This window comes from Aspergillus fijiensis, assembly GCF_003184825.1.
Source record: "Aspergillus fijiensis CBS 313.89 unplaced genomic scaffold BO72scaffold_48, whole genome shotgun sequence".
Taxonomy (NCBI): Eukaryota; Fungi; Ascomycota; class Eurotiomycetes; order Eurotiales; family Aspergillaceae; genus Aspergillus; species Aspergillus fijiensis.
This window is the reverse complement of record NW_024469024.1, coordinates 267,162-289,346: the sequence shown is the minus strand read 5'-3', so window position 1 is coordinate 289,346 and position 22,185 is coordinate 267,162. Positions and strand designations below refer to the sequence as shown.

General features: G+C 50.2%; 5 protein-coding genes across 5 annotated transcripts; 4 read left to right on the top strand and 1 right to left on the bottom strand.

Annotated features, from left to right (window-relative positions):
* Positions 1-320: 320 nt before the first annotated feature.
* Positions 321-8,914, top strand: BO72DRAFT_410365 (putative ABC bile acid transporter). Its single transcript, XM_040942430.1, has 9 exons — positions 321-338; positions 391-746; positions 806-946; positions 1,003-2,250; positions 2,548-2,594; positions 4,155-4,276; positions 4,346-4,651; positions 4,709-5,222; positions 5,272-8,914. Exons 2-9 carry the CDS (start codon positions 586-588, stop codon positions 8,841-8,843), a joined length of 6,111 nt encoding a protein of 2,036 aa, XP_040798508.1. The 5' UTR covers positions 321-338; positions 391-585; the 3' UTR covers positions 8,844-8,914.
* A 628-nt stretch (positions 8,915-9,542) lies between these two features.
* On the bottom strand, positions 9,543-10,736 carry BO72DRAFT_470863 (uncharacterized protein; the record flags this gene model as incomplete). The annotated part of the gene is made up of 3 exons (XM_040947059.1): positions 9,543-9,852; positions 9,953-10,149; positions 10,695-10,736. 3 exons carry the CDS (start codon positions 10,734-10,736, stop codon positions 9,543-9,545), a joined length of 549 nt encoding a protein of 182 aa, XP_040798507.1.
* A 1,937-nt stretch (positions 10,737-12,673) lies between these two features.
* BO72DRAFT_530198 (uncharacterized protein) lies at positions 12,674-13,953 on the top strand. The gene is made up of 2 exons (XM_040950285.1): positions 12,674-13,713; positions 13,790-13,953. The coding sequence occupies exon 1, from the start codon at positions 12,880-12,882 to the stop codon at positions 13,657-13,659; it is 780 nt and encodes a 259-aa protein (XP_040798506.1). The 5' UTR covers positions 12,674-12,879; the 3' UTR covers positions 13,660-13,713; positions 13,790-13,953.
* A 2,104-nt stretch (positions 13,954-16,057) lies between these two features.
* On the top strand, positions 16,058-17,535 carry BO72DRAFT_470862 (uncharacterized protein; the record flags this gene model as incomplete). The annotated part of the gene is made up of 4 exons (XM_040947058.1): positions 16,058-16,086; positions 16,160-16,318; positions 16,406-17,205; positions 17,243-17,535. The coding sequence occupies 4 exons, from the start codon at positions 16,058-16,060 to the stop codon at positions 17,533-17,535; spliced, it is 1,281 nt and encodes a 426-aa protein (XP_040798505.1).
* Positions 17,536-17,972: 437 nt separating this feature from the next.
* Positions 17,973-19,550, top strand: BO72DRAFT_470861 (phosphotransferase family protein; the record flags this gene model as incomplete). The annotated part of the gene is made up of 3 exons (XM_040947057.1): positions 17,973-18,277; positions 18,327-18,833; positions 18,866-19,550. The coding sequence occupies 3 exons, from the start codon at positions 17,973-17,975 to the stop codon at positions 19,548-19,550; spliced, it is 1,497 nt and encodes a 498-aa protein (XP_040798504.1).
* Between the last annotated feature and the right edge of the window lie 2,635 nt (positions 19,551-22,185).

Here is a 22,185-nt window from a genome sequence, read left to right as displayed (position 1 = left end):
CTATGCCTGAGACAGTAAGTGGGGGGGGGATGGAAGTGTGTTGTGTTAGGAGAAAAAAGAGACCGAGAGAGGAAGGATTGATATGAATGGAACTGGAAAAATAAAGAGGTGGTAAACAATTTCGAGCCCGAGACCCATTCAGAAACCTCTTTAGTTGTGCCCCCTGCTCCTTTTTGCCTGCTTCCATGGCTGCAAACAGCCCAAACACCCACTCACTTAGTTACCATTTGGGCGGGATCGCCCCGATGGTACTCCGTAATCTGCTCACTGCAGTAGTTAGTAAGTTAACCTACCGTCATCCGTCATTCCCTCCGTCCTATCTACTGCTCTACGTAATGGTCGTATTGCGCAATACCACCCGTGACTGACTGTCACTGACCCTATCCATAGTTACAATACAAGCTCCCGCCGATAAGCTCGGTGACCCCAAAATCTGGGCATCCAGCCATGCATGTGCTTCTGCTGCTGCGACTTCACTTGTGACCTCACTCTTTCCTTTCTCCACACACACCACCCCCCTTGGAGATGCTCCTTCTACTTGATTTGACTTGACCACAGCAGAAGAGTCCTCGTTGATGGATCGTCATGGATGATACTATCGCAGAACCCATCGTCAATCGCGATGAGCCTATACCTGTCATATTCTCCGACAAGCAGAAACATGATACCAAGCATCCGCGAGCTCGGGGGCACAAGCAATCAGTCTCGGGGGTTGGGCGGTCTCTGCAGGACAGGCTATTCTCCAAGTATGTTCTTTGATCCATTCGCAATGCTCTCAGACTTTCCCTAACCCATCTGTTCAAAGAATTCTGGAGCAGGTAGTGCCTACAGAAGATGCCGATAAGGAACCGTTGTCAGGCGGCGACAAGTCTCTCGCCGCAGACCCCAAGCGGCCAGCCTTCAGCCTACCTCTCATGGCAAACAATTTTCGCAGGTTCAATGCAAGGTACAATACTAAGCCTCCCAGTTTTAATTTACAGAAGATGCTAAGGATCAATGCAGAATTGGAATTGTCTTTACGTTTCAAATCCAGGTTGAGCGTCTGTTCAGCTGGAAAAAAGCCTCCCACACGCTTTCGTTCCTCTTCATCTATTCGTTCATCTGTCTGAACCCACACCTCTTCGTACTGATTCCGATCTCCATTCTTCTATTCTTCATCATGGTGCCTGCATTTCTTGCGCGACACCCTCCCCCTCCTTCAACGTCAACCTCAAGTATCATGCCTTACTACTCTTACGATGGCCCGGCACTGGCACCTGCGAAAACCATCAAGCCAGCCTCAGAGACCTCGAAGGACTTCTTCGTGAATATGCGGGACTTGCAGAATTGCATGGCGGACTTCTCCGACGCCCACGACGCCATGGTCTCCGCCTTTGCACCTGTGACCAATTTCTCCGACGAGAAGCTTTCGTCAGCGGTTTTCTTACTGTGCCTGCTCGTTGCCGCTCTTTTGTTCTTGACTGCCCATCTTGTTCCTTGGCGCTTGGTCTTCCTGGCTGGCGGTAATCTAGCTATATTCTCCCTGCACCCTCGTTTTCACCATTTTGTCCAGGCTATCACAGCGGACCTCTCACAGCAACCTGCGGGAACGGAATCCATGGCCGAAAAGCAACTCAGGAGCGCGGCAAACGCTGCTGGGGTTCCACTACCCGCTTCCTCCTCTAGTGCCATGTCCTTGATGAGATCATTGGCTAATATCTCTCTGGATTCTGACACTGAAGAACGCGAGGTCGAAATCTTTGAGATTCAGTATCGGTCCCTGGCACCATATGCCGAATCTCAGTGGGACCATTTCCTGTTCAGTCCGATGCCATACGACCCACTCTCGCCACTTCGCATCGCAGGCGACCGTCCCAAAGGGTGCCGGTTTTTCGAGGACGTCCAACCTCCAAGCGGTTGGGCATGGAAGAGCAAAAAGTGGGAGCTGGATCTAGACTGTCGCGAGTGGGTGGTCGAGCGCATGATCACGGGGGTTGGCTTCGAGGTACCGGGGGGCGCTTCTGAAGACCAAACAGCCGGTGGAGAGATCGGGGGCTGGGTCTGGGATCTGCCTCCTGCTTTTGTCGCGGATGACAACACAGCCAGTGATAGAAAAGCTTCTGCCAAGAAGGGTAAGGAACGTGCCTCGCACGATTATGAAGAAAGAGGTAATACCGGAGGAATGGGTGAGTGGAGAAGGCGGCGCTGGGTTCGCGTGGTACACAGAACTAGTATGCCGGCTGGTCAGCAACAGACGACAAATGATGAGACGTACTGATGATGAGGTTTGCGCATGAAGTTCACAGCTCCGGTGAAGGTGAAGTTCTCAATCTCCTTTTAAAGTTCGGATCAGCATTAATGCAAATTCGCAATGACACTGATATCACGTGACTATAATTAACTGTTTCACTTTCTGAACAAGAATGCTCTTGGGACTCACCCCACTTACAGGAGACAAGAAACCAAGTAATTTATCTTATACGCTTGGTGATCAGCTCTCGGCCAAGGCATGCAAGGAATCGTGCGAGTAAGGCTATTTGTGCGAATAGAACTATTCCTACGAGCAAGAAATCACGTAAGAAGTTGCGGCTGTGGCAGTGCTCATGGCAGTAGCAGTCCTAGCAGTCCTCGCAGCTGTGGTAGCTTTTGCAACTGTAATAGCTGTGGCGAGCAAGGCCTCACACTATCAAGACTAGCGGATAACAGCAATAACAAATATAGATTATATGATTTGTGCTTGGCAGGCTATCCAAGCAGCTAATCAGTATGTTTGAACAGCGGATGACTTGTCCCCGAATGGCCAGTTTCTTGTAGGACGCAGCACATACATGCTTTGGAACAATAACCATACCCTGTCTGGAGGACTACTTACACAAGGGCCTGACCTGCAGGCAGCGCCTATGGCGGGCCCAGGAGGGCCTATACTTATATCTTCCTAAGCAATTTTTGAGTAGCCGAAGGTCTATATTACAGCTTTGACGGCCTAATTTCACAGCTAGACAAGAGCATCTATACAGCTGTTCCTGGTCTAATTATACGGCTGTTCAAGTGCCTTTATAATTATGATGAGAACGTTGCACTGCTCGGCCAAAAGAATATTAAGGTACTGATCTAGCCGAGAATGTTTGTCAAGCCGAAGATCTGGACTATGTATATACTACAGTATACAAAGATTCTGTTCTGAGGGTTCTATAAGATCTAAGTAGTACAACGATTTCTCTTTTGGACTTCTGTAAGGCCTAAGACTAACTTTCAAGTCTATAATATAGTTTTTTCCAATTACAGGCAAAGTGCTCAGCACCCGAAGAACCACTAGATGCCTGATCGATACAACCTTATATAGTGTACGCAGTGTAAAGCCATCGGCTTTACATTCTAGTCCTTTTGCTAATGATTCAACGGCTGTCCTTTGGAATGCGCACCTGAAGGTGCTTTGTGACAATTAGATTCAAGTGGTTATATTGGTTTTTCTATGATTTAGATCTGTGTTGGTGGGGCTGCCAGAGCTAATAAATAAAGACTTATAATCTGATAAAGATATTATGCTACTTATTTTAAGAAATATTAAAGTACTAATCTAGCTAATTGATTGCTTCAAAGAATTCTAAATCCCATAAAATGGCCTGTATAGAGCAGTGCAAGATAGAGCTGGTTAAGGCTGAATTAACTCAATGGTTTGGGAGCTAGTAAGATGGATTGTGGTTGTTATTGCTAATATCCGACTAAAAATACATTTAGAACTTTTTCTTCGATACTTAAGTTCTGACAAAAGTCCATTGAGTCAGGGGCTGAGGTATATTCATCAAACTTTATTGAGGTAATGAGTCTCTTAGTTCTTATGTTTATACTGACATTTTCTATTGTGGTGTATCTCTTAAAAAAGATTTAAGAAAGTAGAGATAAACAGTATTATCATGATATTGACTTAAGGTCTGATCTTGAGAATAAGAATAAGATGATAAGTAATATTAGGAGTTGAATTTATTCTAACCTCAATAGTCGCTACTAGGATTATATCAAAAGTGTTGTAGTGGGGGAGTGTTCTCACCCCCTCTAGGTTACGCCCCGCTCACCATCCTTCTGCTAGTCTGTTTTCGGATGTAGTGCCTGAGGCATGAACAAAAGGCGGTGCGGAGTCCGCCGTTTTAGCGTCTTAGCCTAAGGTGAGATGAGAGACCTGGATGGCTTACTACTTCCTCTAAGTGCCTTGTGTTACCAAAACCCAGTCTTTAGGTGGTCAATTCTGATGCTGATAGACATGAATGATGGAGATGCTAGTTCCTGTCATTGGCTGTGGGTAAGCTCTTCTGAATTCTTATCTGACATGCATGTATCGAATGTCCGTTGTTGACATATTCCGCCTCAGGACTCTCCCCATGCGCGGCCGTCGCTCTGTGCCTTGGAGTACCTCTCTCTTGCACCAGCGATCGTTATTTTGATCATTGCACTGAGCCACTTACTATCACATGGAGCTTCGATAAGATGCCCAAAATGGATGAATACCTTCATTCAGGAGCAGCCAGCATTGATAGAGCTGCCCATAGAACGGCCACCGCAGCGGGTTGGCTGGGTTGTAGCCCTGTTCGCCATCTCGATGATTGGATTCCTAGCTGAACTGATCAGTGTTATCCTCGGCGGGCCTTTGATAAGCACCGCACTCCCTGTCTCCTGGGTACGTGGAAAAAGCAATGGTTCGCGATGAAACTCCGCCCCGCTGACAAGGGACCAGGCTGTGGCTGCTGCCATGGTTGCAGTGCTGCGCCCGAGATCGTGCCCTACATCCCTGCTTTCCTTTTTTCTGAGTGCATTGGTGGTTGAGTCCGCATATCTCATCAATGATGATGTGTATAATGTCTCTAGACTCTTCACACGCCATGTGGCTGCTGCTGCTGCTTTGGCCGGCTGTACGGTCATCCTTGCAATGCCCTTTCGCCGCCATAGTCTTCCGCAGGACGACATCAGCGCCGTTGGTCAAGTGCCATCCAGCGACTTGCGCAGCCCAGAGGACAACTTGCGACTTTGGCAGTTTCTGAGCGTGTCTTGGATGGCTCCATTAATTTCTGTAGGCAAGAACAAACAATTGCAGGAGGAAGATGTGTGGTTTCTGGGGTACGAGTTTCAGCATCGCAGACTGCACGAGAAGTTCCGGCAATTGAAAGGATCCGTGCTGGGAAGGCTACTTCAAGCGAATGGAATTGACGTGCTAATAATAACGACAATCTCCATCGTGCAGATGTTTTGTGGTTGGTAACCTGTCAATGAGGGGCTGCGCGTCGCTGACTAAATATGCAGATTTCTCGACCCCTGTCTTGCTCCAGCAATTGTTGCAGGCGATGAAGGATCGAGGCACATCCAATAGACCGGCCTTGACCTATGCATTGCTGAGTCTGATGCTTCGCCTGGTGCTAGCGCAGGCCCAGGTTCTCAATCTGTGGTACGGGAGACGTGCCTACGAACGGAGTAGAGGCGAGATGATCATGATGGTTTATGAGAAGGCACTTTCGAGAAAGAACGTCTTTGATCAGGAGATAAGCGAGAAGGAAGATGGATCCGAGCCCTCCGAAGAAACGGATGATGATACAGAATCGGATCGCCAATCAAAGAGGTGGTGGTGGCCCTTCTCGCGCTCCAAGAGGGTAACGCGCAAGGAGAAGATTAAGAAAACAGCGTCCATGGGCAAAATCTTCAATCTATTACGTGGAGACGTCTACGAAGTCGCGCAGAGATTCTGGGAAATTGACTCCCTGATTGACAAACCGCTGGGGCTTATCATTGCGACCGTTCTCGTCTGGAAGCTTCTCGGCCCGTCATGCTTCTTGGGAGTTATAGCCATTCTGGTTGCCCAAACGCTTAACGCGTTCATCACTCGTACGCTTCTTCGTTGGGAACGTGTACGTCGCCTAGCAACAGATACCCGGCTTCAGATATCTTCTCAATTTGTTGAGGCTCTGCGACATTTGCGTTGGTATGGTTGGCAGAACCATTGGCTCCGTCAGGTAATGGACGCCAGACAGTCCGAGTTGAACCTGCGAATTGTCACTAGTCTTTGGAATGTGCTGATTCGCTTCATCAACACCCTTGCTAGTGGGCTGTTCCCTGTGGTCGCATTATACGCTTACACCTTCTTGGCTGGAAACCCGCTGCGCATCGATATCATCTTTCCTGCTCTTCAGCTGTTTACAATGTTGGAAACCCGACTGAGGGATATCCCGAGTCTCATCACTGTGCTCATAAACGCCTCGATCGCTATGGAGAGAATCGAGGACTTCATGGCAGAGCCTGATAAAGAGAACACGCCACTTGCTGCTGACTGCGCCTCTCTCATCAAACTGGAATCATGTACCTTTGCCTGGCCCGGGAAATTATCACCTGTGCTTGCCAATCTCAACCTTGACGTGCCTCAAGGTCTGACCGTTGTCCACGGTAAGGTGGGATCTGGCAAGACAGCTTTGCTCCAAGCCCTACTGGGCGAGCTGGATAGACTGGAAGGAATCTCCCATCTCCCAAATGAAATGGTCGGGTTCTGTGCTCAGACCCCGTGGCTGCAGAGCATGAGTATCAGGGACAACATTCTGTTCTCGTCGCCGTTTGATGAGCAGCGTTACAAGCTGGTGCTAGATGCCTGTGCACTTATACCGGATCTCTCCAACTTCAAGCATGGTGACCTGTCTTTTGTGGGCGAGAATGGAATAGGTCTCTCTGGGGGTCAGAAGGCACGGGTGGCTCTGGCACGGGCAATGTATAGCTCGGCTAGGATACTGCTACTTGACGACCCTCTTTCAGCCTTAGACCATAATACAGCAGAGACAGTTGTTCATAAATGTTTCTTGGGTCCGCTAATGCGCAACCGGGCTGTGGTACTTGTCACTCACAGAACCCACCTAGTCCGTGAAATTGCTGACCAAATTGTTCGCATCGAAAATGGGAAGGCCACGGTAGAAATTAACCAGAATGTGTCGTCTCATGGCAGCGATGACCAGGAAAGCGCTCCGTCAGAAAGCACAGAAACTGCCAACGAGGGTGAAGTTGCTCTTGAAGATGCCTCTGCTGCAATTCCCTCGAAATTCATAGAAGAAGAACATAGAGCAGAATGGGGAGTGCAGGCACGAGTATATTGGAAGTACATCCAAGCTGGCAAATACCGCTGGTGGCTCGCCCTCTTTGCGGTATTGACAATCTATCGCCTGTCTTCCGTTGGCCAGTCATGGTTTCTCAAGGAGTGGGGAGAGGCATACAAGCAGGTACTCTTGTTCTTCGGACAATCGAACCTCAACCGTGTGTCTTCCAGTGCGGAACTAACTACCGCCTCGACGATGGCAAACAACATCCACTGGGCGCCGCGGGACCCATTTGGTGGCTTCCCCGCGCCAGAAGAGAATGTGAAACCCTGGTTGGTAGCATTTTTGCTCATTACCAGCTTTCAGTCCCTGATGCTTCTGCTCGCACAGCTTCTGATGTTGGTGATCGTCTATTGCGCCGGCCGAACGCTGTTCGAGGAGGTGATGGAACGAGTGAGCAACGCCACGTTCCGATTCTTCGATGTCACGCCCGTGGGTCGCCTGATGAATCGACTTACTTCTGACATTGGAGTGGTCGACGGGAACATCAGCGAACAGTTCCAAATGATCGCATTCCAAGCCATCACCTGGGTGTCCTCGATCGCCGTGATCGCAACTGTGACTCCCACATTCCTCGGGTTTTCGCTCCTGCTCACCGCGGCCTTTGTTCTCATCTTCCGACGATTCCTCCCCACCTCGCAGAGCTTGCGACGTCTGGAGATGGTATCGCTGAGTCCACTAATCTCCAACTTCGGTGAACTGCTTCATGGCCTAACCACCGTGCGCGCCTTCCACGCTGAAAGCCGCTTCCAGGACCGCGTCATCGCCGTCGTCGACAAGTTCCAGGGCATGGACCATTTCTACTGGTCACTGCAAAGCTGGCTCATGTACCGGTTTGAGAGCCTTTCCGCGGTCTCGACCTTCTGCCTTACCGTCCTCGCTCTCTACACCAGCGTCAGCCCCGGCCTAGCAGCCTTCGTCCTGATCGCGGCCAACAACTTTGTCACCAGCACCCATGCCCTGTGCAAGCAGTACGGCCAGCTCCAAATGGACTTTGTATCGGTCGAGCGAGTGGACGAACTGCTGCACGTGGAGCAAGAACCCCTCGGCACAATCGATCCTCCGGCCTCGTGGCCCAAATTCGGCCAGGACATCGTCTTCGAGGACGTGACGATCCGCTACGCGCCGCACCTCGACCCCTCCCTTCGCAACATCTCCCTGCGCATCCCCGGCGGCTCCACAACGGCCATCATTGGGCGCACCGGCAGCGGCAAGTCCACGCTGGCCGTCGCTATGCTCAGCGTCGTGCGGCCCGAATCCGGGCGCATCCTCGTCGACGGCCTGGACATCGCGCAGGTCACAACGCAAGCGCTGCGGTCCCGCGTCACGTTCGTCGCGCAGGACCCTGTCCTCTTCCCCGGGAGCATTCGGCTCAACCTCGATCCGACGGGGGAGTACTCCGACGCCGATTGCGCCGAGGTGCTCAAGCGCGTCTGCAGCCGCCACGGCTGGAGTCTCGAGACGCCCGTGGAAGCCGGAGGCCGCAATCTGAGCCAGGGCGAGCGGCAGCTGATTGGGCTCACGCGAGCGGTGCTGCGGCGCAGTCCCATCGTCATCCTGGATGAAGCGACGGCGTCTATCGACCATGAAAGCTCGTTGGAGATCCAGCAGATTCTACGTGAGGAGATGAGGGAGTCGACGGTGGTGACCATTGCGCATCGGCTGGAAGCGATCAAGGATGCGGAGTATTATATTGTATTGGATAAAGGAGGGGTTTTGGAGCAGGGATATGTTCGGGATATGTGAGGTGGAATCATGGTGAAGGGATCCGCCTTTTCTACCACGAAGCATTTCCTATAGCTAGACCGATAGAAAAGAAGAAGAGTTTGAAGTGGGTATCTGACCTTGGAGTAAGCTATAGCAAGCACTAAACAGTCCGTACCGAGAAGGTCATGCGATCAAGGGGCGTGATCATGATGACACTTCCCATCATGTCTCTAGCCGCGGGGGTCATCTACAGGCAAAGAGAACCGCGTCCGTACTCAATCAAAAGGGTTTCATCCGCATTAGCATACCGCAAGGACCAACAGGAGAATCCATTGACGGTTGAAAAGCAAAAGCTATTGGAATGTGCGGCATTAAGAACCTCGAGCTTGTCCGTAAAACCACCAAATATCCCTCCCCAACTGCTCGATAACATTGGTGTTCTCGCTGATAGGGAACCCGCGATGAGAGGTGGGATATGCGCGTCCGAGAGAGCAAATCCCCCTGTCCATGAATTAGTCACAACATCGTGGCAGATTTAGAGAACAAAAACCCTTCCATACACTTGCAGACTGCGTCTGTCGAAAATAACCTTGTCCGGGTCGCCGTCGACATACGCCCGGCCCCGTTGTCTCAGCTCCCTGCCCCAAGTCAACCTCTAGTATTAGCCAAATCCATCACCATCGAACATGAGGAGCAACTGTCAGGCCCGGTAGATTGGGCCTCACATTGTGAGTCTAATTACCTGACAATCCGCAGCACTTCACCCTTGACATGATCCCCTTCCCACGGCTCAAGCCGCCCTTCAAAGAAATTCAGCGGATATCCAGGCAGCCGGGTCATAGCCACGATGTCCAGCTTGCCCCCGGGATACTCAAAATCCGGGCCTTGCACCACCTCACCGCTGCTGCGACTACGATCGAGAATGTGGGGGACGCCGTTCAAATCTTCCGTGGCCTCGAGTGCTTGGAAGTCGTCTTCGATTGCGGTGCGCCCGAGCCGGTTGAAGATGCCCCGGTGTGGGTCTACGGTGGTGAGGATGGGGTGTTGTCTAGATTGCCATGGTGTCTCTCAGGTCAGTTTCTGGATATCTTAAAATACTCAAGAGTTGTCTGTCAGACAGAACAAGGGGGGGGGTTGGAAAGCTGCACTCAATAAAGAATTTGACGACGACGTCGAGGCCGTCACTGATCCTGTTCGTCCAAAACACTGCGCGTCGCAACCTGTGATAGACGTTCATGCTTTCCTCCACGAGACGGGTCAGACCGTACTCGTTGGCGCCGACGATATACACCTTCCCTTCGAGGTGTTGTAGTGTCTCTTCCTCCAGTGAGGGAAAGCCCTTGGGCTCATCGGACGCCGGGTCACTCATCATGGGTATTGTACAATCTTCGTTCGCAGAAGTGTGTCGCTACGGACGAAGAAAAAGAAACCACTGATTGATTATGACGGCAGAAAGGATGGGGTTGGAAAAGGGAAAGAAGATCATTGGGTGTTAGGTGGGGGAGAGACCTTGGGAGGGGGAGGAGGTAGTAGGTGATGTCCGGGTGAGGTGATGGAACCGTGACAAGCCATACGGGTTTGCGGAGCGCATGCTGCGGTACTAGGTACTAGGTAGGTAGTTGAGCCCAATCTCTCCTGCCCTATGTCGCGCATTCAGATGATCCTGGCACTCGAATAGACATACCGGCTCTTCTGCGGGTCCCTGGCGAGTTGTTGGTAACATTGAACACTTCTGTTCGGTTGGGTCGGACTCTAACTATAAAGGGCCGCATTCTTCCACCGAGCTTTAATCAGGAGGCTGTAGAATTCTTGGTAGTTCAATCTAAGGATACCTGTAGCACCTCTTCTCCTATCAACATGCGTTGAACGAGGACAAGCCAGGATACCCACCGCTGCTCGGATGACATGCGCTTCACCTTCGATCCGGGTCATCTTAATAACATTCATAAGTGGCAGCTTACAACAAACAATAACATCTTTTTTGTTTATCAACAACGTTCCAGAAAGAAGGATGAGCCTCAGCAGGCCATCTCATTCAGCAACCAAGTTTCCGGCCTGCAACTATCTTCTCACTAAGATCATCCTAGATTCAACGCCGACAGGCTATCATCCTTGCCGGGCGTAGTCGATGCTTGTGGATGACTCCGGGTTCGGCTCAGTAAAATATTCGCATCCAGAGGCTGTATGTCATTGTGAATTCATACTAGCGGTATGTCTATTCGGACTGGATGTTGCAGGCGCTGTGGAATTTTTGTTTTGTCGATCACGTCTGCACCTTGGCAATGTCTAGCAATGCCCACATGCCGTGCAGTGAAATCCTCGGTTAGTGTCATACTGCTTAGGAGGCGTTAGTTCCTGTCTATCGTGATACCTTTTGGGCATGAGATACCGATATGGATGCCGAGAAGGTCTTATTCCAAAAATAGATCAGACTGGTCTGCCTCATCCTTCTCTCCCTCGTCACGATCGCAGTACTCTTGTTGCTCCTCAGCACTCACATTCTTCCCGGAAGAAGGAAGAATACGGTCTGTGATTTTGCAGGTATCGGATTTAACGAAGAACGGATGGTCGGGACGCAGCCTTCGGCCTTGACAAACATATTCCATCGGCGTATGGGAGATATTCTGGCCCTAACCGGAGGAAACGCTTTGGGACGACGGTATATGGTTTTCCGTAGCTCGAGCATTGAGACGGCATGCTCTATGGGACTTAAGAGCGTCCACAGATGTGCTAGCATTCAACAACAGGCTTGTCTGATTGATGAGAAGATAATCAGGTTAGCTGATCCATGTAAAATCATCTACCCCGGATTAATCCCCTAAGAACTCACCTAACCGCCCGCATTTTGGAAAGCCCATGAGTGGGTGAGAAGTAAAGAAAGGGAGAGATCGGAAGAGTGGAAAAGTGAGTAAGTAAGAGAGTGGACAGAGATAGAAAAGATATGAAGGATTGATCCCAACTGGACGTACAGTAGAAAAGATCTTGTTTTCACTCTTACCATGGGCGATTGACAATGAGATCCATGAGAGTGGTTTTCCTCAAAGCCGGAGGAACGTTGATTCTGACAATAGCGAATTGATTTGTACGTTCAGGATTTTCTTTCTAGGTTTAGTTTACTGGGCGACAGAGTTAAAAAGCAGATATGAGCATGCGGGATTTCGAAAGGCATATCTTAATGTGGTATTTTGAATTGCCGCATCAACGTGGTTTTCGCCGAGCTTGGTGAATAACGCGTGACGTCGGAACCAGAAAGCCTTGTACTCATCCCATCATGTCCCTTTTCAAGCATGGAGAGAGTCGTGGTGAGAAATCTGTGGATGTCGACGGAGGACTGAGGTGGTGCTATAGAGTCCGTTCAATTCATCATCGCGCCTCTTTTGCCTCGTTTAGGTGATTAACCATTCCTCGATCTCAGAATCTATAGCTAATCCGCTATAAACCACAAAGGGACTTAGAGAAAATAGATTCCGAGTGCCTGAAAGTGGATTGTTTCTACTTAGCAAACCAGAGCTGTTCTACATCGCTGGTCCTTCTATTCAAGTAGCCTGATATCTATTGATGGAACTCGGTATCTGGCGTGTTAGGCTAGTGAGTGAATATATTGAGCAACATGCATTCTTCTCATCCCTCTTCTTCCCTTCCTCGAATAAGTTCCAGTGTATTCTGCAGGCTCATTGCGTTTATTTGCAGGTTATTCCAAGTATAGTATGATAGCAATGCTATGCTATCAACCGAATACGAACGGAATTAACCTCCGACCACACCTTGGATATCAATATCCACACACCACCTGGACGGCGTCCTTAAGTTTGTGTCATTCAAGGTTCTGTCATCACGAGGTCTTCTCTAGGCCCGCACCATCTTTCTACAACGTGAGTCATTTCCATTCTGCTTTTCTACATTGTCCCGTCAAGTATCTCTATTCTGCTCTGAATCAGCACACAGTCACTCATTGCCACAACCTCATCCATTTACATCTTTTTCTCCCATAATACCCACCAAAGAATACTTGAAACTTGATCGAAGATTCACTCTCTCACAACAATCTCGGTACCATTTTCCTCAACTCAGAGACATGCCCCCTACGGGTTACTGGACAGCTAAAGGCCGAGCCTTACGACGATGGGCCTCCTCACCCCGAGGAATCTTCGTCATTCTCTTCTCTTTGCATTCCCTCGCTTGGTTAGGAGTTTACATCTGGTTACTTGGCTACCCACCCCAATCAATGTGTCACCCCACCTGCGAGGCCGACAACTCCCCCCGCCAGAAGTGGGTCGAGATTGCCACCCAGGTCCTGTACGCTCACAACTATCTCCCGGGCCTCGCGGTTGCATTCTGTAGATCTCCGGACATGTACCTGTGGGGCCGCTGGCGACTGGGCGGCTCGCTCCGCACGCGCCAGAAAGCGTTCGCCACTCTCGCCTCGATCCACGATTTCTGGTTCAGGCTCGATGACCAAGCCTCCTCCGTTGCCAGAGACTTGGTGGATGTGGATGAGGAGAAGCAGCAGCAGCAGCATCAGCAGGTCGAGAAGGAAGGTGAAGCACTGGTACTAAGGGCATCACCGACTCCGATGTATAAGCTGGATCTAGTGGTCTGGAGCTATATTCTCGGTTCCGTCTTGAATGTGGGCCTCGCGGTCTGCATGTGGGCGCTGAATCGATCGACCCGACCCTACTGGCTCCCAGGCTGTTTGGCACTTCCCGCGGGGGTCGTGATAACAACTGGGGGGGTGATTATTCGGTTAGAGCAGAGGCGAGCGCGTGTTCATGCTTCAAGTCATTGCAACACCAGCACCGATGCTGAAAGCATGGACAGTGAAACGACATATGCTGAACGCACGGACAGTGAATAGACAGATGTTGAAAGCACGGACGGTAAAAGTATCAATGCTAAGACTAGAAATAAGGTGAGTCGGTCCGGCGCGCCCATTGTGATTGCACCTTTGCTTTTGAAGAAAGCTGTAAGCTAAGCAGATTTGGCAGAGACGACTGGCCCGGGCAAAATTTCGGAGGAACGGCATGCCGCAATTGATATTGGTGTCATTTCATGTTACCAGTCGCAGACGCCATTAGGCCTCACCTTGGTTCGGCCTACTTGCTGCCTGCGTTAGCTTCTACTTAGTCTCTCTTGGATAGCTTCCAAGCCGAATTGCTCAATCTTCAATGGGTTGCTTGATTATCTAAGGCTATGCTCGCACAAACTACTTAAGCTCTCTGTATGAATAGTAAAATGATAAGAAGGTCGAGGGTCAGTGGGCACGAGTAGAAGACGCTATCCACCTGTCAACACATCGAACACCGCGCCTTAGTGAAGTTACTCGACGACACAGGGCCCCGAGGTCAAATTCGAAGTAGGTGAATATGTCTGGCTCCGCATCTCAGGATATTTCGCTTATTTCACTCGCAAGAAATGTGAGATGGAGAGTCTGGTCAAAAAGAGGATCGCTGCTCTTGCACGTGGCAGTCGAGTACTATGCGTAGTGCCTGCTCCGCTCAATTGGGCGGTCCCCCCACCACTTGTTTCTCTTATACCATTGTATTGGCTACACACTGGCTTCGTCGCTCACCGTGAAATTGATACTAAAATAGGCAAGTCTGCAACGGCTCCAGCTGGAATTGCAATGCTTTTCAAGACGCTTTCAAAGGCACTTAGATTCGTGAAACTAAAGCTATCACTGCAGGCATTATACAAGGACTCGACGTCACAACATCACGAAGAACTCAATCAAACCTAGCTGATGTCAAAATGACTCAGACACATGGACCTGAACTTGCTGACCCGCTTCACCAAAACCACGGCATTGGTACGCATTCACATAGCCCACAACTTGAGCTAGTAGTCCTCTCGTGTACTCTCCCTTGCCTTGGCATCAACAGCCACCAAGTGCTCGACGGTGTCATCGTCTGCAGGAAGATATCTATCCTGCATCTCACTTCCAACGCACTGAAAATCTGATCATCGGACTTGATCAAGAAGCCGAAGGTCCGCAGAAGTCACTGCGCTGCCAGCCGCATCGTCTTATTCTGGGAGGGTCGTTTCAAAAACCACAGCAGCATTCACAGATGGTTGAGCTCCCCACAGACGGCACGGTTCTCGTCATATCGATCTCATCCGCCGAATAATCGTAGTATTATACCATTCAAGGCTTCATGCTGCCAGTGAACCAAGAACGAGGAGATCTCGGCCCAGTTTCCATAGTAGCCTGTAACCTCGGTCACTTGGACTTATGTGCCGGTTTCTCACATCATAACGAGCTTGCCGATTGTGTGTGACTTGTAATGAATTGTAGTAAATGGCCCTCGGGAGTTGTTCTAAGGTGATATCCTGATACCAAAGGGTCTCGTTTTGAGGTTTTTTCTTCGAAGGGTTCGAGTATACATTCGGTTCGTTAGGAGCAATGAGTGAGGAGCCGAGCGGTAGCATGATGATGACGACTTGAGGCCTATTCTGTGAAAGAGGATTAGCTGGTGAGCAACGTTGGAAGGTGATTTTGTCCTGAACTTCGTAGTCGCCATCCTCACCGCGTCGAAGTCCGAGTTGTAGTTGAGGCTTTTCCGACAAGACAATGCCAGCGCTTGAAGCTTCTTCCCATGCATCACCTCAGCCACCTTCAGAACTGTCAGGAACTGTGCACATCATGGATGTGGCTTTGTTCTCTTTTGTTCTCTTTTTCTCTCTTTTGTTCTTTTTTTCTCTCTTTTGTTCTTTTTTTCTCTTCTTTTTCTTTTGTTCTTTCTTCTTTTTTTTTTTTTGTTTTTTTGGTCCCTAGCTAAGCAAAAATATCAGTAAGAATATTATTTTTTTTGGGGTTTTCTTTTTTCAATTTTTTTTTGTTTTTCATGCCTCAGCACCCTGGGCATCCTGCTCGGGACCCGGGTCCGGGGGAGGAGGACCCCCCTCCGTCTGCTCCTCCAACTGATCCACCACCACCTGCAGCTCATACCCTTGGTCCGGCTCCCCCGGTCCCGGGTCCCTCATCCTCGCCTCTCTCCGCTTGTAGAGACAAGACGGGCAATTGAGTGCCTTCGAGATGGCGACTATGAGGGCGAGGAAGCTGAGCAGGATGCCCAGGAGGCTGGTGATAACTGGGAGGAGAATATACCACTGCATTTGCTAATTCTTGATATTAAAAACTAAACTAAACGTATATTAAAATAAAATAATATAGGTTCAGTGGGAAGAAGAGAGAAAAAGAGAAAAAGAGAAAGAAGACAAAGTCCTATAGTATTATACTACAACCTAGTGCTGCAATGGCCTCCCAATCTACAATGGAAGGTGCGTCTAGAATGGAAAGAGCCAACACCATCCCACGACCTCTCCAAATGACGCTTGCTTCTGATCTACATCTATAGCTTCGAAGGCTCGAAAGCCAGTTTCTCAGACTTCCCAGCCCATGTGCACACCGCCCTGACTGATCTCTTGAGCGAGTCACACCTGATCTACACTCGAGTCTATCCTCGATACAAATCTCGCGGCGAGCTACGCACGGCCGTTGAGAATTTCAGTGAATGGTAGGTGAATACCTTTGACAGGAGGACAAAGCACAGAGTGGCAGTACGCCGACAAAACACTCCAACTAATTACTCCCTATCTTCCAGGTTGTCACCACACGTAGCTGATGATCTCGACGTGATCCTACTGGGCCATAGCCTCGGGGGCATTCTCGCAGCCGATGTTGCGCTCCTACCCAGCCCTTTCCCCTCACAATCCTCACATCGCATTCTCGGGCTGGTCAACTTTGACGTTCCATTCCTAGGGCTTCATCCACATGTGATTCCGACAGGGCTTCGCGGGCTGTGGCAGCCTAAACAACCAGACACAGCGGCAGCCGAAACTGGCCAGCAAGATGCTACCCTGAGCGATATCGATCTATGTGCCGCAACGGCCGCCGCATCAGCGGGGCCGCGATTTGACCCGCCATTCGCCAATGACGTGCATCTTGCGGAGCGAGATCGTATCGATGGCATGCTTCACTTCGTCCACAAAAACCATCACGATCTGCCACGGTCGATCTACAAGCGCTTGGTGTCCTCATATCGATTCGCTGGCTGCTTGAACAACTATAGGCAATTGCGTCGACGGTATCGCCAGTTGATGGCGTTGGAAATGGAGGAGAGCCCGCGTCGAGTTCGCTGGATCAATTATTACACCCACAGCACAGCAACCACCAGAACAAGCCCCCGGGGAAGTTTGAAACACAAGGATCACGCACAGACTGAGCCGGCTGAAACAAATTCAAAGACAGCCGTGATGCAGACGTGGAGTATACTCTCGGAAGAGCAATCGCTGGTAGTGCCCGCAGACAATCTGGAACTCAACACATCTTCCTCCAGTCTGGCAGAATCGGAGGATCATGATGACGTGGAGGATGGATGGGTGCCCTCGACGAAGGAAAGTAGTATGGCTGCCTCCGACGACTCCCAACATTACTCTAGAAAATACTCACATTCAACGTAACAACGTTACCCCGGCTAGGAAGGAGAGATGTAGCGGCAAGCCACGCAAATTCGTACTTTTGCCGTCACACCATTGGAAGCACGGAGACGATTCACTCTGGATCCCGGTGCCGATGGAGCATATGGATGAAGTAACGGCACACCAGTCAATGTTTTTATCCAACAGCGGACAATATGATCGGCTGGTTGGTGAAGTTGTATCGCAGGTTCAAAGTTGGATCCAGGATGATCTTAGTGAGAGGGCAGTTGCAGACCGGAAACCTGGATGCTGAATGAGACCAACAGCAGGGGGTCATCCTTCTCCTTGGACATCGCCAATGGATTACGGACGCGCCTTATAAAGCAAATTGAACATTGGGATTAGTTAATGGCTAAGAACCGAGTAATCCAAGTCGTGCCCCACTGAGGAGTATCTTCGCACGCGGACCTATCTAAGAGAAACTCCTTCGATGATAGAAAACTACAACTAACACGAAAGATATTGCAGTGTGAGATCAGAACCTTTACTTGAAGAACAGGAAGGAGCCATAAGAAGACGCTGGGTCTCACCGCTTCCATCGATAACCCAAGGCGGCGCGGGGCCGATCAACACCTTCTAGAGTACCGAGTACCTAACAGTACTCGACTTCCACCTGCGAGAGCAGCAAACCTCTTTTTGACCAGGCTTTTCTCCCATCTCGGATTTCTTGCGAGCGAAGTGCTCCGAGATATGGAGGTAAATGTATTCACCTACTCCAAGTTCAACCTCGAGGCTCTGTGCCGTCGAGCAAGTGCACTACGGCACGGTGGTGTACCATGTGTTTGCACTCCGGATCAACGTCCTGCCTCGGGAAGCTTCAACTGGGCTATCTTCATTGTATTTACAGATGGAATACGATGGGTCCTGCGATCTCCACACCCCAGACCATTTATGCCACTGGAAATGGCAATGAAGTTACTGGCCAGTGAAGCTGCCACGCTCCGATACCTGAGGGCTCATAGCGACATTCCAGTCCCAGTAGTGTACGACTACTGGTAAGAGACCCTCTCAGACACAAAATGTTAATGTGCTAATCTGTAGTAGCGCTTCTTCCGACAACGATATCGGTATCCCATTTATTCTCATGAGCGAAGCGCCGGGGTGGCCACTCTCGAAAGCCTGGAAACCGGCTGGTTCTCCTCAGCGTGACCTAGACACATCCATCAAGGCAAGAATTACACAGCTGGGCCGCATTACCTGGAAGCTCTCCCACTTGCGCTTTGAGGAAATTGGCTCACTCTTCGAAGAAGAGGAGTCCTTCCAACCCAAGGAATGCCTCTCACGTGGTCACATATTACATGAACGATACGATCTGGAGACCTCACGTGGACCTTTCACTTCTGAGGCAGAGTTCTGGGACAGCCTTATTTCTGCGTTCGTGGGGCACGCAGAGGCTCTGCCGTTATCGCACCATTGCTTCGTGGCACCTGTTCCCTCGCCCGAAGATTACCAAGCCGGCATGCAATACAAGAGCGCCGTGAGCCTATGGAACGACTTCGTGACTGTTGGAGGTAAAATCGACTCGTCACGAACAGACTGGATTACATCATTGTGGGCAACGCGCTCCGCGACATTTTACACAGTGGTCAACTTCCAGCCATCGTTCCGGAGACATTTCCCTTGTGCCACGCTGATCTGAGTGTCAACAATATATACGTTGATGACGACTATAATATCACGTGCATAATTGACTGGGCATTCTCTTCATCCGTCCCCGAATCCATGTTGTTAGCCGCCCCAGGACTGCCGCAGTACCGCGACGAAATCAGTTCAGAATTACATACCCCCTTTATACATGGTTTTGTCGCTGCCATGCCCGACTCCGCCGACAAGAGCTTGATCCACAGATATCGCGAATCACTTTATCAGGCCCACGTTGCCTGGAGATTGAGTCGCCTTCTCAGCCTTGACTCTATTGCCGACTACGACCTTTTCGCGACCGTGTGGCACTTTACACGTGGTCCCGAGGCCGATCTGGCACAATATATTTTACAACAGCGGTATTCGCCTCGATACGTCCAGCTTTATAAAGAACTTCAAAAAGAGGACCAGCAACCCTCAAAGATTGAGAAAGATGAAAAGAACTACTTTCACGACAAGGATCTCAGATATACAGTTGCAAAGAAGCTGACGATTATGCCAGAATGGAAAACTCAATATACCGCAGACGATCCGCCAACACGGCTTCGTAAAGACATGTTTGTCGCCGGCCCCAAGCTGTGGAAATGGATCCTACAGTTTATGCGAGACTGGGAAGACATGCGATGACTGGTCGTTTATGCAAGAAAGGAACCGCCTGAGGATTTCCGATGGCGATACTGTTAATGCGAGCGAGGCCGTTCATGCGAGCCAGGCCTCGCAGTTGCGAATAACGGCAGAGAAAGCTTTCGTGATCAGGGCTAGTTGAGCAGCCGGTCAGCGTGCTTGGAAGCCTGTGAAATCCACATATCAGCGCAGCTAATCACTCGTCCCTCGATGGCCTATCCCTAGTAGGGCTCAGCACATACTGGGCTCGGTGCGTTGCGATGGATGCTCTTGGCACTGTTTTCACGATGGCCTCGCTTTCTCCCGACTACTTTCATGAATGAGCTACTCGGTTCAGTGCGTTATGATTGTAGTTTTTCGCCACTGCCGTCGATCTACCGCCTTTTCTCCCTTGTACTGCTTCATATCCATGAATGATCTGAACTCGAGAACTGGTTGTGCACTTACGTGCCCCGAGGATGTTTGTCAACGTGGTCCGATTAAGGCTAAGGGGGGATCTCGTACATGGCAGGAATCGATCTGTATAACTCGTGATTAGTCAAAATGTGGACAGAAGCTCAAGGGTTCATTGCCTTTCATGATGGAAACGGTCAAACACTTGTAACCGACCTGCAAGGTGACCGTGACCTGCCGCCACTCGGCCTATCGCTGACATACGTGTGTAGGAATCAATCAATCAATCAATCCGAGGCTCATCAGCGAACAACACTCAGAGGATGAGATTCAACCAGCAGATATGAAATTATTAAATCAAGACTTCACTGACAATCATAACGGACCTCACTGAGTATGTGCTTCGCAATCACGATGTGTTGAGGTAGGGTTTCAATCGAATGCGCTCAACCCTGGTTCTTTTTTTTTGTTTTTGTTTTTTTGATAACTTATAGTTTACTCGTGAGAAGACTGATATCATTCATGTACCGAAGTAGAATTTTCGTTGCGCATGGCATCATCTATCTATCTCATCAATTAGACATTAAGCTGGGACTAATCCCCGGCGATCCTATAAGTAGAGGGGGAAATAGATCAGACAAATAGAGAAAATGAGAGAGGAATGAAAAGAGATGAAGTAAAAGGGCAATGCAAGCAGAGGAAAGAGAACAACCCCGGAGGACTTTTAAGAATATTCAATCTTCCGCATTCACTTGGCGCCGAAGTCCCATGATTGGTATACCTTCAAAAAGTTTACGCCTGGCAGAAACGCTGGTACGAGGCGCGGGGTCCTCTGGGGACGACACCACGATCACCACTGATGATGACATGTTTTTTTAAACTCTTCGGAGGATTGCCTTGGAGGAGAAGGTATAGGTTGAGGGTTAGATGGAGGCTCGATCGATTGATCTGGTGCCGGTGATAGAGTGCTTGGTTGGGGGTTAGACGACTCGCTTGGGGTGGAAGGCATGATTCGAGGGGCAGATCGAAGCTCACTCGTCTGCTCTGAAGAGGATGGTGGAGCTGCTGCTGGGGACGAGTTAGAGGGCTCGACATGGGCCGAGGAGTAGACGAAGGTGCGATTGTGAGAGAATAATTCGAAGCCTGCCTTGGAGCAGACAAACTTTCAGAAATAGATGCTTGCTCTGGAGGCGGCGATGACACGATTGGTGGAGAAGGAGGCGAGAGATCTCTTGCGGTATATGTAGAAGTAGACAGAGACATGGTCCTTTGCTCTCGAGGTAGCAATGGAGGGGTTACTGGGGACGAGTCCGAGGACTCGCCTGAAGATGTTATTGGCTCAAGGGCAGTCGAAGGCGAAGTCGTCCGCTCGGGAAGCGAAGTTGAAACAACTGCCGACAAGCAGTCAGATTTCTCCTCTACAAAGGACATAGGTCGAGTAGACGGAGGCTCAATTGTCTGCTCTGGAGGAGGGAATGAAGCGGTTGCTGGGAACAGGCCTGAGGAATCCCCCGGAGGAGAAGGTGATTGAGAGGTGGACGGAGGTGTATCCTTCTGCTCTACAGGCTCTGATGGAGAATGGTGGTCGTGTCGAGTCGTACTACCCCGAAATGATTCGGCTGATGCTTGTGATCCCCGACAGGAAGCAGGAGGCGAAGGTGGCGGAATAGAAGATTCAAAAGCTGGGAGCTTTGGTGGCTTGGGTGGGGCAGGTCTCGCTGGTGCCGGTCTTGCCCAAGTCAGAGCCTCATCCCTGATAAACGTTAGAATCGGCCGTGGTGGCAGAGGAGGGGCTGGTTCTTCATCCTTGGAGGACGGGCGTGGTGGCGGCGAGCTAATCGCCTCTTGCGTCTGTGATCGTATACAAAAGTTCCTTGGTGCACACGGCGGCAGCCAGTGACGCGTAGGCATGCTAGCCATCGCACTCGTGACCGTCACAGTAGTCAGAGATCCCGCACACCTTGAGGCAGGAGACAGTTTCCATTATGGCTCGTGCTTCCGTTTCATAGCAGAGAATCCCGAGCAAACTGGCATATTCATCGCGGCGACTGGCGTCTTTCATGGCACTGTCCGCCGAGCCAACCGCTCCCTGGTGCACTTTGACTGAGTCCCCTCTATTTCGAGATTTGCAGGGACAGATGGAGCCCAGGGCTTGGACCTTGGCGCTCAAGCAATCACAAGACTGTCGCATGTGCCTCGCTGAGCAAGCAGAGACGTCAGTGGGTGAATTTCATCGAGCAATTTT

What these genes read in the sequence shown, in the direction of transcription:
- BO72DRAFT_410365 (XM_040942430.1), top strand. Translation starts at nt 586, where the DNA reads ATGGATGATACTATCGCAGAACCCATCGTCAATCGCGATGAGCCTATA. An exon ending in CAGGACAGGCTATTCTCCAA is followed by an intron (nt 747 to 805) that starts GTATGTTCTTTG and finishes ATCTGTTCAAAG; the next exon opens with AATTCTGGAGCAGGTAGTGC. An exon ending in CCGCACTCCCTGTCTCCTGG is followed by an intron (nt 4,652 to 4,708) that starts GTACGTGGAAAA and finishes ACAAGGGACCAG; the next exon opens with GCTGTGGCTGCTGCCATGGT.
- BO72DRAFT_530198 (XM_040950285.1), top strand. Translation starts at nt 12,880, where the DNA reads ATGCCCCCTACGGGTTACTGGACAGCTAAAGGCCGAGCCTTACGACGA.